This window comes from Ischnura elegans, chromosome 3 (assembly GCF_921293095.1).
Source record: "Ischnura elegans chromosome 3, ioIscEleg1.1, whole genome shotgun sequence".
In the NCBI taxonomy this organism is placed as follows: domain Eukaryota; kingdom Metazoa; phylum Arthropoda; class Insecta; order Odonata; family Coenagrionidae; genus Ischnura; species Ischnura elegans.
Window position 1 is genome coordinate 32,006,383 of NC_060248.1, and position 18,240 is coordinate 32,024,622.

An 18,240-nucleotide genomic window follows, 5' to 3' on the forward strand; every position below is an offset into this window, starting at 1 on the left:
ACCTCTACTTATGCCATATCGACTAAGTACTATTGAATTTTTTACAATTCACCCTTTCTCTAACTCACTGACATTGAAAAATCAACACTATTACACCCAAAATTTTGCGAATAATTGAACCCTGCATAAAATTTCCCTGACAATGATTCAATAAGTTTTTAACCAGTTTCAGTAAAAAATAACACATTCACATCTTTCTGTTAATTATGTCATTGAAAAGATGCCTAATCTAGACACCAAAATATGAATAATAATTACAAACTACTTCCTGGAACTTTATTAAAAAAATAAATAGCTTCACATCACTTGCACATATGTAGTTTCACTGTCACTGCTTGCTATCAATCCATTCACGCTAGAAAAGGACAAAAATCATGTCAATGATTTTGTCACAAAACAAGGCTAAGTTCAAATGCCAGTAACTTCATAAAAGTTATAACAAGATTAGTCACCAACCATTCATCCATTTGAATCACCTTCATCATCAGCCATTCAGGTGACCTCCAACACACAAGAGCAAGTCCTGAGAAAAACGCTGACTCAAGGAATGAAAATCACAATCAACTGGATTCATTTTCCTGGGCTTTTATTTCTTCTTCAAGTCTCTTCCTTTCCTGCGCTTGCCTCATCCTCCGCAACACAAGGCTCTCAAAATCATCCACAGTTGATGGAGCACCTCCCTAAAGGTAGTGGTATGTTATATGAACATCTCACAATCATATGAACAGCAGATAATAATATGAATACCATAAATCAAACTGACGGTACTTTCCCGTACAGTTTTACTCGAGTACGACACATTTCAACTTTTACTTCATCCAAGTACATATTTCAATTTCCGATAGCATCAATAGGAAATATACATAACGACAATGGAATAAGCAATCTCAAGCCGAGAAATTACTTTGTTGCTTTTATTTTGTAATGTCTGCTGCGGCTCACTGTAATAAGTGACGACTTATTTTCATGAACCTCCATTGGATCATATTTTCTAGACTCTACCATGCCGCATCACCTCAATCTCATCAAAAATTACACTTTTAATCGTATTTTCATATCATCCTACTAAGGTGCATTTTCAAGACCTACATGAATACTGCAAACAAGTGCATGGAAGTCATAAAAATCAAAGTGCTATGGAGAATAATTAATGTTAACATTTTAATGTTTTTTCATTACTTCCAATCGGAAGAAGTGGAATATTGGTCTTTTTTTTTTAATGAAAGATAATTTTAAATAAAAAAGAATTGAAGGAAAGCACTGCACAAAATTTGATTGATTAATAGGCCAGAGAGAGTTAAATAATAAATCTTAAGTTCAGCTTATTCAATAAGACTAGAAAAAAATTTCTATATATGTACATCCAACAGGAATGACATTGCAATTGGATGTATCAATCTCATACTAACATGACAATGCAGGAAAAATTATCAATGAGGAAGAAACTTGCAGCCAACTTACTGATGAAAATGCTGGGAAGGTAGAAACTTTGCTGGGGTGAAACGATGAGAAAGATGTAACAACACTAGGAAAATGAGATTTCTCTTGGGTAACTGATTCCTCTGTAAGTTTTTCCGATAATACATCTGGTTCTTCCACTTCCTCTGCATTCTTCCTTGGTATTAAGAATTCGATAGTGAGAGGGTTTTCCAGAAAACCTTTTTCTTTTTGGAGAGCTGCTTCGGCTGAAGTTGAATTGTCAAACTCAATAATTCCAGAACCTATAATAGCGACAACAACACAAGCAATTCAATCGAGTATGCATTTAAATTTCCACATGACAGCGCTTTACTCATCAAAACAAAATGAAAAGTTCAAAATTGAAATCTCAAAAAAATACAGGATTCATAGAATGTCAACATGATCAGCTGGGGACCAATTTGTCAAGATGGGAGTAATATGCCTTTCAAACAGCCTGATAAAAGTAACACATTTTTGGTTAAACATACAAATTCTACCGAAGTGCACTTCAAAGTAAAAGAGCAATGAATTTAAGGACATGGAATGTTGGGAAATTGATAATGGGGAGTGAGATAGAATTTCACAATTAGAGTGCTGGAGATTGGTTCATCCCTGACTTGATGAATTGATTGAAGAACTGCCCCCTAAATGTAATCCTCCTATGTGGATGATATGTATGTCATTTATTCATTGTTCATCACATTGTGCCAAGTGCTGTATCCTAGGCAATAATTTTATTTATGATACGCCATTGTTTTTTCTTGTTGACTAGGATGAGTTCAGCGTCTAGGACTCACTTTGTCATTAAAGTCATGTGGAAAAACATTGTGCATGGCATCCTTGTGCCTATAAAATAACAAAGAGCTGTGAAGCTGCAGAACCAGGGCAGGATGCTTTGGTTGAGGTGATGGCAAAAAATGGAGAAATTTGGAAATGGACTACAAGTAATACCCTAGATGAAGTCATTATTGAACCAATAAGGATAGTTGAAAGTGTTTGAAATAACAATGATGGGCAGGATACGAACAATAGGTAATATTTCACTAATCAATTTTCAATGTCTTTTCAAACTGAGACAAGCAACAGTGGATTTTTTAATGAATGGATAACCACCAATAGTACTGAGTACATAATATCCATTGATAAGAAAATTTAATTTATATTTTTTCTATAGCAGTAGCATTATTTGGTCTAGATTTCAAAATAATATAACCTTACCATAAAACATCTATGGGGTCACACTGGATTCCTGAGCTTCACTTTAAATTAGACCTACATCAAAACTGTCCAAAAGTCATCCTCAATTATAGATCGATTTTGTGTCAACTTCAGATTCAATTTGGTACTTCAATGCTCAAATCGTCATTCATTATATTCCATGAATTGATAAAGGCAGGGTAGTGCTTCTGTGAGTAAACCAGATAGCTCATAATTTTTGCATAACATACCGAAAACACAAGAAAACCAAAATCGCCTAAGTAACCCTTTTGCCCTTCCGCAATTCACAAAAAAGGGCCGAGTGATGTAAGATAATAAATGGAAATTTCATGTAAGTTTAAATTATATTTGTTCACTTAACTGTGATGTTCAAGTCATCAGTCATCAACAGAGGAATCACCTCAATGAGGATAATATATTCATTCATAAGAATTCATTCATAAATCCATTGTTAGTTAATACGTCTGTAACTCTCATTCTACATTTATGGTAGTTATTCTGCTAAATTACAGACACACAACATACAATATAAAATGCTGAAAAGTTTATTTAAATTTTAATTTAGGCTATGAATCCCTCCATAACCCTTTGAGCTGAAAAAAATAATGGCAAATATGGCCAGATAACAAACCTTTTTTGGAGGGTTTCTTTTTCTGCTTCGATGCAATAACAATTGCTGTTATAGGACCATATTTAGTGAAAATAGTCCTAAGGCTTTCCTCATCATAGACAGGTTTTCCATTTTCAATATCCCACCGAAGTCTAAGACGGCAATCATTCACTTTAGCATCCTCAGGTTCAAAGATGGGGCGGAAGTTTGCATGAAAATTCTTTTTCAAGTTCTTCCACTCTTCTTCAACTTGCTTATTGACACGTTCTATTTCTTCTTTTAATTCTCTTGACCCTTGTTTACGTAGTCGTTCAACTTCAGCCTAGTAAAATGGAACACTCAGTCTTAAGGCCTGTTTACACGATACACTAACATGTACCAATTAATGTCTGTTTGCATGAATGATTTTGTGGAACAGTATGGAACATGTACGAATGCATGAACCAAATTAGAACAGGTTCTATTTTCTGTTCATGCATTCGCACAAGCTGGGTGGTTACACGATACATTTTTGTGTTCATTCTCGCGTTCATACATTTTTACACTAACTCGCACAGGTTAATGTACTGTGTAAACAGGCCTTTAGGCATAAATTGGTGACATAAGCAGTTAGCAATGGAATTAAAAAATTGAAGCCTGGTTGCCCGATTGGTACATAAGCCCATAAAAATTTCCTGTAATTTTACTTTTTACCGAATACAAGCATGACTGCCATAATGAACACTGAAATTCACCATATGATCATCCAAATTGTGAGACTGCATAAACATAAAATAAAACCCATTCTTATTAGGTTATGCATCTGTATGAGAGTTATATTCTACTGAAAATCTTGAGAATTAATGTTAATTTGAAACTGTATGCATAACATTTACTCAAGTAAGTTGTAATTGCAAGAAATTTTACATGTAATTTGTTTAGAAACTCCTGGAAAAAAGAGAAGTTTACTCTAAACAACATGAAGGCTATAGTGACTTGAGTGATAAGACTAACAGTGGTTAATTATGCCTGAGGCTAGCAGGAAACCGGTACTACATCTATTAAAATTATCTATCTTGGTGAGCATAGGCACCAGCTTTAATATCTGCTAGCCATACTGGCAGAAATTGAGGTGTGGCCCACCAACCTTGTGGTGGTCCAAGATTACATGCCCACTGGCAATCATATGGAGGAAGAAGTAGATGAGGTGTATGAACAGCTCGAGGAAATAATCAGAGACACACCGGGTAAGAAAAATCTGGTAGTGATGGGGGATTGGAATGCTTCAGTCAGGGAAGGGAGGGATGGAAATGAAATAGGAGAATTTGGATTAGGAATTTGGAATGACAGGGGAGAGAAAGCAGTAGAATTTTGCAGGAGAAACAAGGTATTCACCACAAACACGTGGTTCAATCATCATAAAGGGTGAAGGTACACATGGAAAAGTCCAGGGGATGTGGGGAGATATCAAATGGACTACATTATGGTAAGACAGAGGTTTAGGAATAGTGTTAAAAACTCGCTCAGCTTCCCAGCAGCAGATGCGGATTCAGACCACAATTTAGTACTTATGAAATACAACGTCAGATTCAAAAGACTTATGAAAGTTAAGAAGGCAAAAAAATGGAATTTAGAAGCTCTGAAGGGGAGTATGAGGAGAGAATATCAGGAACTTGTTTAAAATAGCACCTGGGAGATTGAAAGTACAAAAACTGTTGAGGAAAGATGGGATAATATTAAAACGGGAATAGTAGTCAAAGCGGCGGAGAAGTCAATTGGTTACGTTGACAGTAGAAGGATAAAGAAGCCGTGGATAACGGAGAATATGATAGGGGAAATGGAAGAGAGGAGGAAGTGGAAGAACGTGTACACAGAGCAGGGCAAAAGGAAGTATAGGGAACTAAATAATAGATTACGACGTGAAACTAAGAGGGCAAGGGAGGCTTGATGGAAAAGACAGTGTGAGGAAATGGAAAAGTTTCAGAAGGAAGGAGAGGTAGAGGTATGACAAAGTTAAGTTGTTATCGGGCGGCAAAAGAAGGCAAACCATGCCTAAAATTAAGGCTAAAGATAGAAGGATGCTAAGCGGTACAGAGAAGAGGTACAGAGTAGATGGAAGGAATACGTGGAGGATCTCTATGAAGGAAGGACCATACCGAAGAGATTGACTTTAGAGGATGAAAGTGAATTGGAGGAAGATAATCTTGGGCCGGGAATATTAGATTCGGAGATAGAGAAAGCACTTCGTGATATGAAGGTCAGGAAAGCAGTATGCGTGGACAATATCCAATGTGAGCTTCTGAAGAATCTAGGGAAGGATAGTAAGAAAAGGTTTTTCAAACTAGTGCGCAGGATCTATGACGAGGGATGTTGGCAGGAGCATTTCGTGAACACGGTATTAATTCCACTACCAAAAAAGAAGAAAGCTGTGGAATGCGGAGATTACAGGACCATTAGCCTAATATTGCACGTGGCAAAAGTGGTACTAAGGATATTGAACAGACAAATGGAAGCGAGGGCAAATGAGTATTTGGGCGAAGATCAGTTTGGTTTCAGAAAAGGGAAGTCAACTCGTGATGCAATAGCAGTAATGAGGTCCCTCGTCAAGAGGAACTACAATATGAGCAGGACGTGTATGTCTGCTTAGTGGATTTTGAAAAAGCTTTCGATAGAGTGAACTAGGAAAAGTTATTGGATATTCTTAAGAAAATAGGTGTAGATAGGAGAGAAAGGCGACTGATTCGTAATTTGTATATGGCCCAGACTGCGCAAGTGAGAGTAGCGGACGGAGAACCTGGGTGGGCAAGAATGGGACGAGGAGTGAGGCAAGGCTGTCCTTTGCCGCTGCTCTTTAACGTGTACACTGAAGAGATGGTAAGGGAAGTGTGGGATGAGTTAGAAGCTGGAATAAAAGTGGGAGGCATGATGTTCAAATCAGTGAGATTCGCGGATGATCAAGCGTTGATAAGCCAGTCAGTGAGGGGGCTTCAGGCTCTAGTGGATGCGTTATACGAGCGTTGCGAGGAGTATGGGATGAGGATTAATCACAAGAAAACTAAGGTTATGCGGTTTTGTAAAGCATCACGAGTGAGGAATGTGAGACTCAAGATAAAAGTGGGTGGTGAAAAACTTGAGCAGGATGAGCAGTTCAACTATTTAGGCAGTACGTTAGAGGAAAACGGATAAAGTAGTAAGGACATTAGGAAGAGAATTGCATTAGCAAAGGAGGTGTTCATGAACAGGAAGGAGCTTCTGAGAGGATCGTTATGTAAGAGTTTAAAGAAAAGGTTAGTGAAGAGTTTGGTCTGGAGTGTAGCTCTCTACGGTGCGGAAACGTGGACACTGAGGAAAGAAGACGAGAGAAGATTGGAGGCATTCGAGATGTGGGTATGGAGAAGAATGGAGAGGGTGAAATGGATGGAGAGGAAAAGGAACGACGAAGTGCTGGATATGGTTGGCGAGGAGAGGCAGCTTTTAGATGAGATACGGAGGAGACAGAAGGTATGGATGGAGTTAGTGCTTAGCGGTGAGGGGATGTTGAAAATGGTGTTAGAGGGTAGAATGTTAGGGAAACGAGGGAGGGGAAGGAAGAGAATAGGATTTTTAGATAGATTGAAAGAGAGTAGGCCTTACAGTGAATTAAAGAAGGTAGTGCTGGAAGGAAAGGCAGGCTCCCAGCTCACTTCTTGAATACTCCATGAAAATCTACCTTAATCGGTAGAATACTATAATAATAATAATTTTTTAATTGTTTGTTTTTAACGCAGAATTTACCAAATTCTAACGAATAAGTTATAAGCTGGAAACGCGACATTTTGAGTGATTGTGAGGAAAAAGTTATTCTTGATGGAATAGTGAATTGTTGGCGAAAGAATTACATCCCATGACTATTTTGAGAAGCAGGAAACCAGAGCTTTTTTCTTCCTGACGCAGAATAAGCTGCTTTTTTCTTCTTTCTCTTACATATATATTATTTTCCATACTAAATCCCTTTCATTTTTTGCGCACTGGTCCCGCAACTGTCAAATTATTGCTTGGAATTTTATCTGCTTGTGGAATATTATTGAGCCAACGGTTCAAATTATATTCCTCCCGTTTCTGATACAAAAGAAAACATTCGCTTTACCACCTCTTTCGGAGTGTGATCCACAAAAATGGACCCTCTGGTTGCCACCCTGAGTAGGTATATCTCCAAGTTCAAATACAATTGAATTTTCCAATACAAAAATTTTGTTGCTATATTTTGCGGGGTTGGAAGGTAAATATTGCATATATGAACATCTTCTTTGAAAAGGAACCAATTGCTCATAATCTTTTTCCCATGGCCCAATTCTATAATGTTGCCATTTATTGCGAGCAAACATCTCAAATATGTATGTACATCTCTACTTGGTGCTAGTTTGTCACTTTTCATTTTCTTTACTCTAGTGATCATGTTGTTGAAACGAAGAGATAAAGGGGAATCGAGAAATATGTCATGGCTCATGGAGGAATATCATATTTCCACTCCTAATCCTCTGTGGTTCCAAAAATCTAAAAAATTCTGTTACTCAGTCTTATTTGCCCCGGATAAAAGAAAAATACCAATCGGGAATTCTAACTCTTCCCAGTATGTTTCACTATCTCTTTTACGAGAATAATTTTCAGTGAATTTCTCTACCTATATGTTAGTGCAATTTACAATTTTCTCTACCATTCGTTCAATGAACATCAGACGAAAACAAACTATTTGTATTTTGAATCCAATTTTTTTTGCCAATAAGACCACTCCTCACAGTTAAAATGCTACACTTTTATGTTCTTATGTTTGGTTTTGATTCCTGCGTATTCCATATTTTAACTCCATGCTTCCCAACATGCAAAAGGTCCCTTCCCTTATACAACAGTTCTTAATCTCTGCACTTTCGTTCAGTGTAAGTGTCATGCGCACACCCATCTCTTTTTCATTAGAATTTTCATCAGAATCAATCTTCTTCCCTCAAAGATTCATTCAAAAGACAAAGTATATTGGCTCTTTCTTTTACACTAGAGGTAGCTGACATCTAGTATGAATTGAAAACGATGAATGTAAGTACCTATTATAAGGCGAATTTTCAATGGTAAATTCACAGAAACACGTAAATAATGATTTTTGTGAATAAATACTGCACTAAACGAAGTCTTCAAGAAATCACTGCTAAAACATCGCATTTTCTACAAAGGTTGACGCCAGAAACAAATAATTCCTCCTCCAAATTTTCAATCAAAAGTCAAAGTATATCAGCTTTTTCCTTTTTTCGGAAAGACTGCAGGAATCCATATTGTACTTAATAAGCGTGCGATAGTATTACATGATTGATTTTTTGTGGCTCACTTTGAGAAAAATCACTGTAACATTATTAGAAATTACTAACTTTCTATTTGTTTACATGAATTTAAGCAAACAGATCTACCAATATGTAAATATTTATTGATGTAAACGTAAAAAGACAACTTTCATAGTCAGTTTCGGAAAGAGTAGCAATCAAATCTGATGAAAATGGCTGAAAAAAAATTTAAGGTGACTAAAAATATAAGGCAGCGAAGCGTAATGAGAACGGTCGCGTGGGGCGTCTGGCACACCCCACTCTGCAGAGCTTTGACAAAAGTAATTTTTCTTAAAAACTTGCATTGATTTTATAACCATATTTTACAGGTATCCTCAGAAAGCTTAAAAAAACAGCTAGAGGCGGTTACAGATCATTGTAGTCACAATTGCAAGAAAAAATAGCGCTTATATTAGGCTGGGGTGACTGGGACACCCCTCGCGACCACTGGCGGGATAAAGCCTGAAACGCATGATCATTTTTTCTGTCCCTAAGAATTATAGCTCAGCAATAAGTTATCAAGGACCAAAAGAGTGATTGCTTGACCCATTATTTTTTTAATCATACTGTCCCTTTATCCATTGCTTATTCTATCACTTCCTGTATTTACAACTGTCTTTCAATTAAAAGGCTAGCGTGGCATTATGATTGCTGTTAGCAGTCATGCATCCTGTTTAGCTGAGGGATGGTACCAACGATGGTTTCAACTACGAAAAATGGGACAGGTTAAGTGATGAAAAAAGGGGTGGGAGTTCCATCCTAGAGCCATTGTGGAAAATGATCGTGTGAAATGCTCATTTTTTGCACCATCATTGGAGCGGTCCTTGGGGGTGTGCCTTGGAAGGGATGGAAAAAATGATCGTGTGATTCAGGCTCAAGATAACTTGAATGGCAATTATCACCCAAACATTGAGCTTTAAGCAAACAATAAAACCTTACTCATCACCAAAGACATAGAAATAATATAATATGCCACAAATATAATCTTTTAATTATAAAATTGAACTACATTCGATCAACAATGTCCCTCATAGCAGAAATACATCTCGGATACGTCTCGAACATCGCATCTTACTTCTCAGAGACATTCTGAGAGCTTCAGAGACATCTCTGAGACTTCTCTGAGATGTCATTATGTTCAAAAAAATAGTCTCTGAGATGTCTCAGGTAAGTCTCTGAGATGTCTCGTGAGACTTTGTACTATGGTATGCTTAAAAATGTAGGCAAAAAATAATTAAATGCAAATTATACAGCTATGGCCTACTTATCTCAATCATTTTTAGCGACAATTTTTGATGGATGACCTTTTGAAAATAAGAAACACATATTAAATGTCGTGATTTTAATAATAACTGCATAATTGCACCGAAAAATATGTATGGAAGGCATTGATGGCGGTTAAATACGCTTTAAAAAAATTCCTGAACTTCTCACGATTACATCTCTGAGACATCTCGGAGACATTCGTGATATTCGAGACCATAGTGAGACGTCTCTGAGAGGTTCGTTGCTATGTGGGGTAATATTTCTTTCCCCGAGACTAGGCCTTGACAAGGCATCAGGAAAGTACTTCAATGGCAAATATTTATCTCCGGCCACAAAATTAAATAACAATATTTACCTCATCATTGTAGGTAATATCTTTAATGCACAAATGAGTTATTAAAAATATTCCTTTACTTACTGATAAAGGGAAACTATGGACAGTGTTGGCAAAACTACAATCAACATGCTACAGCCTTGGATAGAATTCGAGAGTCTGAAATGTCATCATCATGAAGAATAAAATGAATAAATGTTCCTTAAGATATGATTCATTTTTATGAGTGTTAAACCCAAATAGGGTAAGAAGGGCGCCACTACCAGGCCTGATTACGCGATACCTTAATTTCATTAACTTGCTTTTAATTAGCGTATAGTCCTATTTTGTAAAAGATACGACCATTTTCACACCCATACTTACCAACAATTTCTCTTCGTCGGACTTCGTCTTTGAAAACTCCGGTTCCACAAGCACAACTGATGGCCCTTTCATAGAAGCTTGCTCTCTGGCTTCCAAGTCCTCTTTCAACTTCTTCCTTCTCGCATCCAGCTGGTTATGGCGAGCTTTGGCTATTTTCTTCGCATTAAAGACTTTATCATAAGCAGCCCTGGCTGAAGCATCTATCAAGATTTCCAGAGCTTTGGATAAGGTATGAAAGCGTTCTGCTGCCTTGGCATCATCGGGATTTTTATCGGGATGACAAGACAATGCCTTTTTACGGTAAGCTGTTTTTATCTTGTAAGAATAATATTCAAAATTAGTTTAAATAAATACCAGATAGAGACTGATTTTTTTCTAAACCTGTTACTGCACTTACTTCTTTCGAGGTACAATTTTGATCTATTCCAAGTAACTCGTAGAGGTCCATCTCTGTCACTTTTATATCACCCATATTGCTTACAGTACTCCTTTCTGTAGCTAGAGGGTCATCAGAAATAATATAAAGGAATCTAATTTTGCTTTTCAGTTCACACAAACTCGGCTGATTGTTTACATTCGGTTGAGTCTATTACCATTCCGCTACATATATCGCAAAAGCATTAGACTATCGATATTCATTCAATCGAGAGTTTTGCACAAGTGGAATCGTGGAATGAAGTGGAACATGGAATCCGTCGCCCCCATCCCCTCATCTCGACTTTCTCGCCACGACCCACGACCACAAGACCACACAAGACCACAACGACTGCCGCCTTCACCTCGATTCGCCTGTTCACCGTTGTCGCTGTTTTTGTAATGGTCTGGGACAGTCTGGGATTGGGAAGCACGTGTGTGTTGATCTGATTCTAATAGCCGTGGTGTTGAGTGTTAGGTGTTGATGTAGGACATCGTATTGTTTCTTTGCTATTTTTGAAGCTCTCTAAAGCAAAATGAGGCGAAATAGAGGTGATGATTGGGATCCTATGTCAGAAGCGTATTTTGACGGCCGCTTCAACAGTTACCATGAAGGTCCTGGAGCTGATTTAGGTCCAGCCCTCCAGCCTTACGCTCGGTTAGTTTATTGAATTTTCCTATAATAATCTCATAAAATTACATTGGAATTTCTATGCATTTTATTATCAACTTACAGACGATCACTCAACCAGAAGCCTCTATGTAAAATCTACGTCCACCGTGTTCCGCACTATGTTCGTGAGGTAATGTATTTTGTATTTTGAAGGAATTTCAAGCGTTGAGGTGATGTGTTAACGGATTGATCTTGTTTCAGGATGCCTTGAAGCACATTTTTAGTCGGTTTGGGAATGTGATATCATTTTACATGAAAGAGGCCACCGGGAACTTCACTTGGGCGCTTGTGGAATACGAGAATTTAAGGTTTTTCTGTTTACCGTTGTTGGTCATATTTTCTCTCCCGTATGACGTCGGATTGACAATAGCATTTTCTACCGTATTGCAGTGAAGGGAGTGAGGCTATCTCATGCTTAAATGGCCAGCAGCCTTTAAATTTGGCCGTCCAATTTGCGAAGTCCGACGAAGAAAAACTTCGACGAAAAAAGGAACAAGAGGAAGAATCTCTTATATCGAATATAACTGTTCCCATTGGAGTACCATATAGCGTGCCCGTATTGGAGTCTCCGTATCCACGGTAAGTCCGACTTATTTTATTCTCTAGACGTGAAGTTGAAACAGACTGTTTGAAATGTCTCTAAGATGTGCCATATAACCCTTGAAATCTTTGAGGGGCATAGAATGAAATCTCCGAAAAGCTGTGATGTCGTTATTTCTTAGAAACTGTGTCAATTTTTCTTGTGAGGTATGAAGGCCTAACATCACCTTACGTACAATACTGCTATTCTAGAATAAGCCTCGTATCGTGTTGTTAATAGACTTTGAACCAAAGCAATTCATATCTCTTGAAAAATATTGGAAGGGCTGTGGTTTCAGGTTGCAAAATTAGTTCTATTGGCAATCTAATGAGATACACATGTCATATTCCCTTTGCTAATGAATGTCAACCTGTTAAATATTTGAATCAAGTTCACGAAAAATATTGAAACAGTTAAAGTGAGGTAGGAAATTTTTTTTCGGCATTGGCCTCAGCAATCTAAACAAAAGGGTATTTATTTTATGCTGCTTGTAGTAGGTAATGGCATACCAGGATGTTATTTTTAATGGTATTTTGGTGACAATTTTTTCACATGCTATTCGGGGAATAATATTGCTGTTGGTGATTTTGTAACAATTTTGAACTTAGACTTTATCACTAGCTTGAAATCTTAGTTTTAATCACTCCTCATAGGGCAAGAGTCATTCATTGAATTCAAATCGGACATTAAATGGGGTTTGCTGCCCAAAGTAGCGGAGCAAGGCTTGTGTATATAACCACTGTCGAACTCTTCAGTATTATTATTTGTACTTTCACACTCCAGGGAATTTGCATTTAGAATGTCCTAGGGAGCATACCTATATTTTTAGTCGGAGTTAAAGGTTAGAGGAGAAGTAGGTAGTGACATCTACTATTGAGAATTCACTGTTCACCTACAATAAATTGTCCAAATGGATTAAATTTCACTCCTTGTTGTGCATATGTCGTTGCTTGGAAATGTGTTTTTATATTTTAAGCTTCAGTGCTTGATATTTTCGGTTCACAATTATTTTAATGTTACCTGGAAAACATAAATTTGTTTAGAGTACAAATTGTTAATACAGTGGAGCCCATTATAAAAACCTGCTTACCATAAAATTCTGTTTTTTAAATGATGTGAAAGTCATTCCTCGTCACAAAAGGCCTTTTCGCCATGTAAAAAATCTACTTTTTTCGAAGGCTTACGGGAAGGAGTCCTGCTTATTACAAACTTTGACTTGTGGCAAGATATATTTTATTGACTTCAAGATGGCCACCAGTGAGAGAGCACAAAAAGCTTCCCCTCCATCACTCAGGCACCCCATTCGTCCAAGCTTCAGCAATTCCTTGGTCTGCAATTGTGGTACCACTACTACTGCTAGTGATTCTCTCTGGAGATATAAACCTTAACACTGGCCTCTCTAATGCTTTCCAATTGCACATGTGCTACCAACATGTGAGCAGTATAAAGAACAAATTATCTATCATTGATTCTCATGCACAAGAATTCTCTCAGTTTGATATTATTGCACATCCTGAGACCTGGTTTGGTCCTGCTGTTGGCAATTTCCATCTCTAATTCCCGCTCAGTGTACCATCTGGATCAACTTTCCAGAGGCAGTGGAGTTCTCCTTGTCATCAACATGCAGTTCCCCTCTAAAAGATACATGTTTCAGGTACCTTAGCCTTTCAAATTTCTCAATTACAATGGGCTTGATTTGTCCGAGCCCATTGGGTGGATGCAGAGCCCCTCAGTAACGCGCACTTTACTCTTTTTTTCCCCATGGCACCTTTACCCTTTGAAACCCAGTGTTGCATCGGGTAATGCATTAAAAATAGCCTAGTTTCATAAAAATTGTAGCGATCTTTGGGACTACATTCTTGAAATACCATCTCTATCGATGTACCATTTATCATTAATTTTGAGTGTTAACAGACCCTTCTTCCCCACTTGTCTTCAGAGATACAAGGTTAAATGTTGCTTTAAAATTGGTTTACCAGCAGCCAGAACATCTAAAAGTGTCTATTTTCTTTTGCAAGGTTATATATTCGGCCTTTTCTTGCAATATAGGGCCACTAATGGGAAGCTTTTGCCCACTGCACTTACAAAAGAAGGTGTATAGCTCCTCTTCAACCTCCACGAAGGAAAAAGTGCAGATTCTTCCTTTGCAGGGAAACACCCGACCCGACTCTTTCTTTTAGTTTGCCACTATTGGCTATAATTATCGACAAAGTCAACAGTGGGATTCCAAACTTTTCCGCGATCTCACTTTTACCGAATCTCCTTGCCTCTACCTCTACCTATGATTCAACTACGTAGGGTTTCAGTGTGTAAGAAATACCCTGCATGACCTTCCTCACGTGTTAAACTACGAAGTATTGTTCAATGGTGTCAGGCTCAACTTGTTGTATGTTCATTTTAAGATGCTGAGAACTGTAACAATATCTAATTATTTTTGACCAGGAATGCTAGAGAAGAAATCTACCATTAGTACACACACCCCCTCCCTCTCTTGTTAGCCACCCGTGCCCAATACAGTCAACCCTTGCCTTACTAACTTAACTGGGCAAAAGAAAGTTGAATTGGTACGTTCTAATGTAACTCAATTATTCTTCTTAATTATACACGATGTTGTTGTCTCTTTTAACGTATTTATTCATCTGCACTGGTAACTTATCAGTAACTTTTTACCCTTGACAACCCTTTGCTTATTTATAAATTTCAACACACTCCCTTGTAGATTTAAATTAACATTTCGTTAAAACAATTACTCGAACTCATTCCCTTGTTAATTAATAAATACAACTCTTGGATTCATTAATTTAGAAAAGACCCATTCTAGAGCTCAATGTCTTCAATCGAACCCTTGACAACGGATTCGTCATGATGTCCGCTACTTGCTTCTCAGTTGGAACTTGCTGAATGCCCAGCTTGCCCTCTGCAACCTTTTCTCGAACGAAAAAATGCTTTATTGCTATATGCTTCGTTCTTTTATGGAATTCTGGATTCTCGGCCAGTTTAACTGCTGCTGAGTTACATATCCACTTGCAAAATGGGGAGTGATTTCAATGGTTGAATTTGTCTGAAAAGTCTCGTCAGCCAAATAATTTCCTTTGCTACTACAATCTCAGCTTCTGTTGTTCAAGTAGCAACCATTGGCTGTCTTTGACTTAGCCACGAAATAGCTCCTCCAGCGTGAGATACAACTACTGTAGTCGATCTGCCTATTTTGACACACCCTCCAAAGTCTGCATCACTGTAACATTCTAAAATGCCTTTGTTTGCTTTAGAACTGTAAGTAATACCCAAATCAAGCGTCCCTGCTAGGTATCAGAAGGCCCTCTTCACTCTTGTGACATCTTCTGATGATGGATTTTCTTACGACCTTGAGATAAATCCAACAATGTACGCCAAATCTGGTCTGGTTCCAGTCATGAAGTACATTAATGCACCTACTGCTTGTCGGTAAGGAAACTTGTTTACCTCTGTCTCCTCTTCTTTCCCTGATTTTGAAATCAGTTGACTTTTCAAAATCGGTGTTGACATTGATTTGAATCTGCAAAGTTGAATCTTTGCAAAACCTTGATTGCTTGGGATTGATTATCTTCTTTTTGGATCTCAAGCCCCAGGAAATAATCAGCTTCCTTCGATGCAATCTTGAAATCCTCTGGTAGTTGTTTCAGAAAACTCTCTTAAGTCTTGTTTGTGAGTTGCTGCAATGAATCCATCATCTACATAAATAACAATGATGAGCTTCCTTCCATTCTTTTCTTTAGTAAATAGACATGGATCTGCTTCACTCACTTGGAATCCCAGTTTCCTTAAGAAACCTCCAAAACGTTTGTTCCAGCACCTTGGGGATTGTTTCAAACCATAAAGGCTCCTCTTCAAACGACAAACGTTTCCATTATTGTCATTGTAGACCTCTGGTTGACACATGTAAACTTCCTCTTCTAATTCTCCGTACAGGAACGCAGTTGAGACGTCGAATTGAGCTGATAGCATCTCCTCGCTCGCAACTATGCTCAAAATCGACCTGATCGTCCCCATCTTTGCCACAGGACTGTAGGTTTGATTAAAATTAATTCCCGGACGTTGACTGCAGCCTTTGGCAACTAATCTTGCTTTGAACTTGTCAATGCTTCCATCTGGTTTCATCTTTAAACGAAAAAGCCATTTGCAGGGAATTGCTTTTTCTCCTTATGGCAAATTTGTCAGCTCCCATATTTCATACTTAAGCAATGAATCCATTTTGCTGTCCATGGCCTTCTTCCACTGAACACATTCTCGGCTGTTCGAAGCTTCTGTGATGGTCTCTGGATCAATATTCTCCATAACAAACTCCGCAACAATCATGATGCACTCTGCGTAAGAAAGGCTTTTTCTCAATGAGTAACGATCCCTCAGTCTTCCTAGCATTCCTGGTCGCTCAGCTTCTTCACTTGGAGGCTCATTTCTTGAGTCTTGTGATTCTCCTTAGTCTTCGCTGTCTTGATCCTCATAATCTTCACAGTCTTGCTGTTGAACCGGTTGTTGCGGCTGTTCATTGCGAACTTCTTCTTGAGCTTGCCCTTCTTCAGAATCGTCTTGTGGTTCCTTCAAATTGACGTCTCGAAGAGGTAACTTTACTCTCTCTGTGCATTCGGTAAACTTCTCTTGAAATTTGACGTCTCTGGACATAATTATTCTGTCTCTCTCTTTAACATAGACTCTGTATCTCTCCTCTCTGTCATATCCAACAAGATATCATTTTACCGCTTTCACTTCCATCTTCTTCCTCTTCTGAACGGGAATATGGACAAAACACGTCGATCCGATGATTCGAAGGTGTTTTATCCTTTATTTTTCTCCAAACCATAACGCATAAGGACTGCAACCTTCCACTGATGATTTGCCAGTCCTGTTAAGTATATAAACTGCAGTACTTACTAATTCAGTCCAAATAGCTTTTGGAAACTGAACCTCTGGATTAGAGTACTTAAAGGTCCTAGCCATCTCCACAATTGTCCGATTCTCACGCTTGGTGCCACCTTTTTGCTCTGGTGTGTACGGTGCTGTCAGCCTAAGCGTGATTCCTTCTGTTTGAAGAATTCTTTTGACCTCCTCATTGTCAAACTCCTTTCCATTATCGAACAAGAACTCTTTAATGATGTGCCCTTGGTTCTTTGCGTGTGCAATCATCACCTTGAGAACATCTTTGACATCTGACTTTTCCTTAACGATGTATCCATAACGATATTTTGTGTAACTATCCTTAAACACTAATAAATATCGTCTTTTTTGAAATGAATCATCAAATGGACCTCATACATCACCTGGCATCAGCTCTCCAGGCCTTGAAGTCTTCTTCCTTGTGCCAAATGTCAAGCGATAAGCTTTACCATAAATGCATGGCTCACACAGATCCATTTTTGAAGACACCTTGATTCCCAATTCCTTTTCAAGCATCTGTTTCACATGCTGCTTGTCTTGGTGTACCCATCTCTTGGGATACAGCTGCAGTGTCGAATTTTCTGCTTCATCACTTTTAACCCATTCTTTTTTCCCGGGAACAACTGGTTCAATGGCTGCCTTGTACAGAGTTCTGCCTTTCTTGCGACTTCCGCACAGCACTACTTTTCCATTAACTTCCAACCAGCACTTAGTTTTCGTGGAATGAAATTTGCTAATTTCATTCCTATCTTGGGCAGCTAAAACAGAAAACAGGTTTCTAGAAATATTTGGAACGCACCAAGTGTTTCTTAGAGTCATCTTCAAGGTCTTTTCTTCAGTGAAAGATAGAATTTCAATGGTGCCTTTCCCGATGGCCCTGAGAACTTAATTTCCAGTGGCCTTAATGATGCAGGGACTTTGAAATTCCTGGAACTCGACAAACAGATCGGGACAATGAATCACATGCTTCGTCGCTCCGTTGTTGATCCACCATCCTGATGGAACCGTCTCGACTTTAAACATATCTTCGCTAATAACCCTCAGGGCTACATTGTTGTCCACGGCATTGCTCTGAGGAGCGCTCTT

The 18,240-nt window shown here is 38.3% G+C and overlaps 2 protein-coding genes across 3 annotated transcripts in view; one reads left to right on the plus strand and one right to left on the minus strand.

Annotated features, from left to right (window-relative positions):
• Positions 1-262: 262 nt before the first annotated feature.
• LOC124155629 (dnaJ homolog subfamily C member 17) lies at positions 263-11,166 on the minus strand. 2 transcript variants are annotated; one of them, XR_006864213.1, is made up of 6 exons: positions 10,974-11,166; positions 10,577-10,891; positions 3,311-3,611; positions 1,462-1,721; positions 457-680; positions 263-355 (listed from the first exon to the last, which is right to left on the minus strand). XR_006864213.1 is itself a non-coding variant. In XM_046529622.1 (5 exons), the coding sequence occupies exons 1-5, from the start codon at positions 11,046-11,048 to the stop codon at positions 561-563; spliced, it is 1,071 nt and encodes a 356-aa protein (XP_046385578.1). In that variant the 5' UTR covers positions 11,049-11,166; the 3' UTR covers positions 263-560. The 2 variants fall into 2 exon arrangements, 1 of the variants encoding a protein (XP_046385578.1); XM_046529622.1 differs by having other exon boundaries at positions 263-680.
• A 186-nt stretch (positions 11,167-11,352) lies between these two features.
• The window catches only part of LOC124155158, a 61,163-nt gene continuing 54,275 nt past the window's right edge, over positions 11,353-18,240 (plus strand). Inside the window, exons 1-4 of the mRNA XM_046528874.1 lie at positions 11,353-11,648; positions 11,727-11,793; positions 11,865-11,971; positions 12,054-12,242. Coding sequence (XP_046384830.1) covers positions 11,527-11,648; positions 11,727-11,793; positions 11,865-11,971; positions 12,054-12,242 — 485 coding nt within the window. The 5' untranslated portion in view covers positions 11,353-11,526. The remainder of the gene's footprint in view (positions 11,649-11,726; positions 11,794-11,864; positions 11,972-12,053; positions 12,243-18,240) is intronic.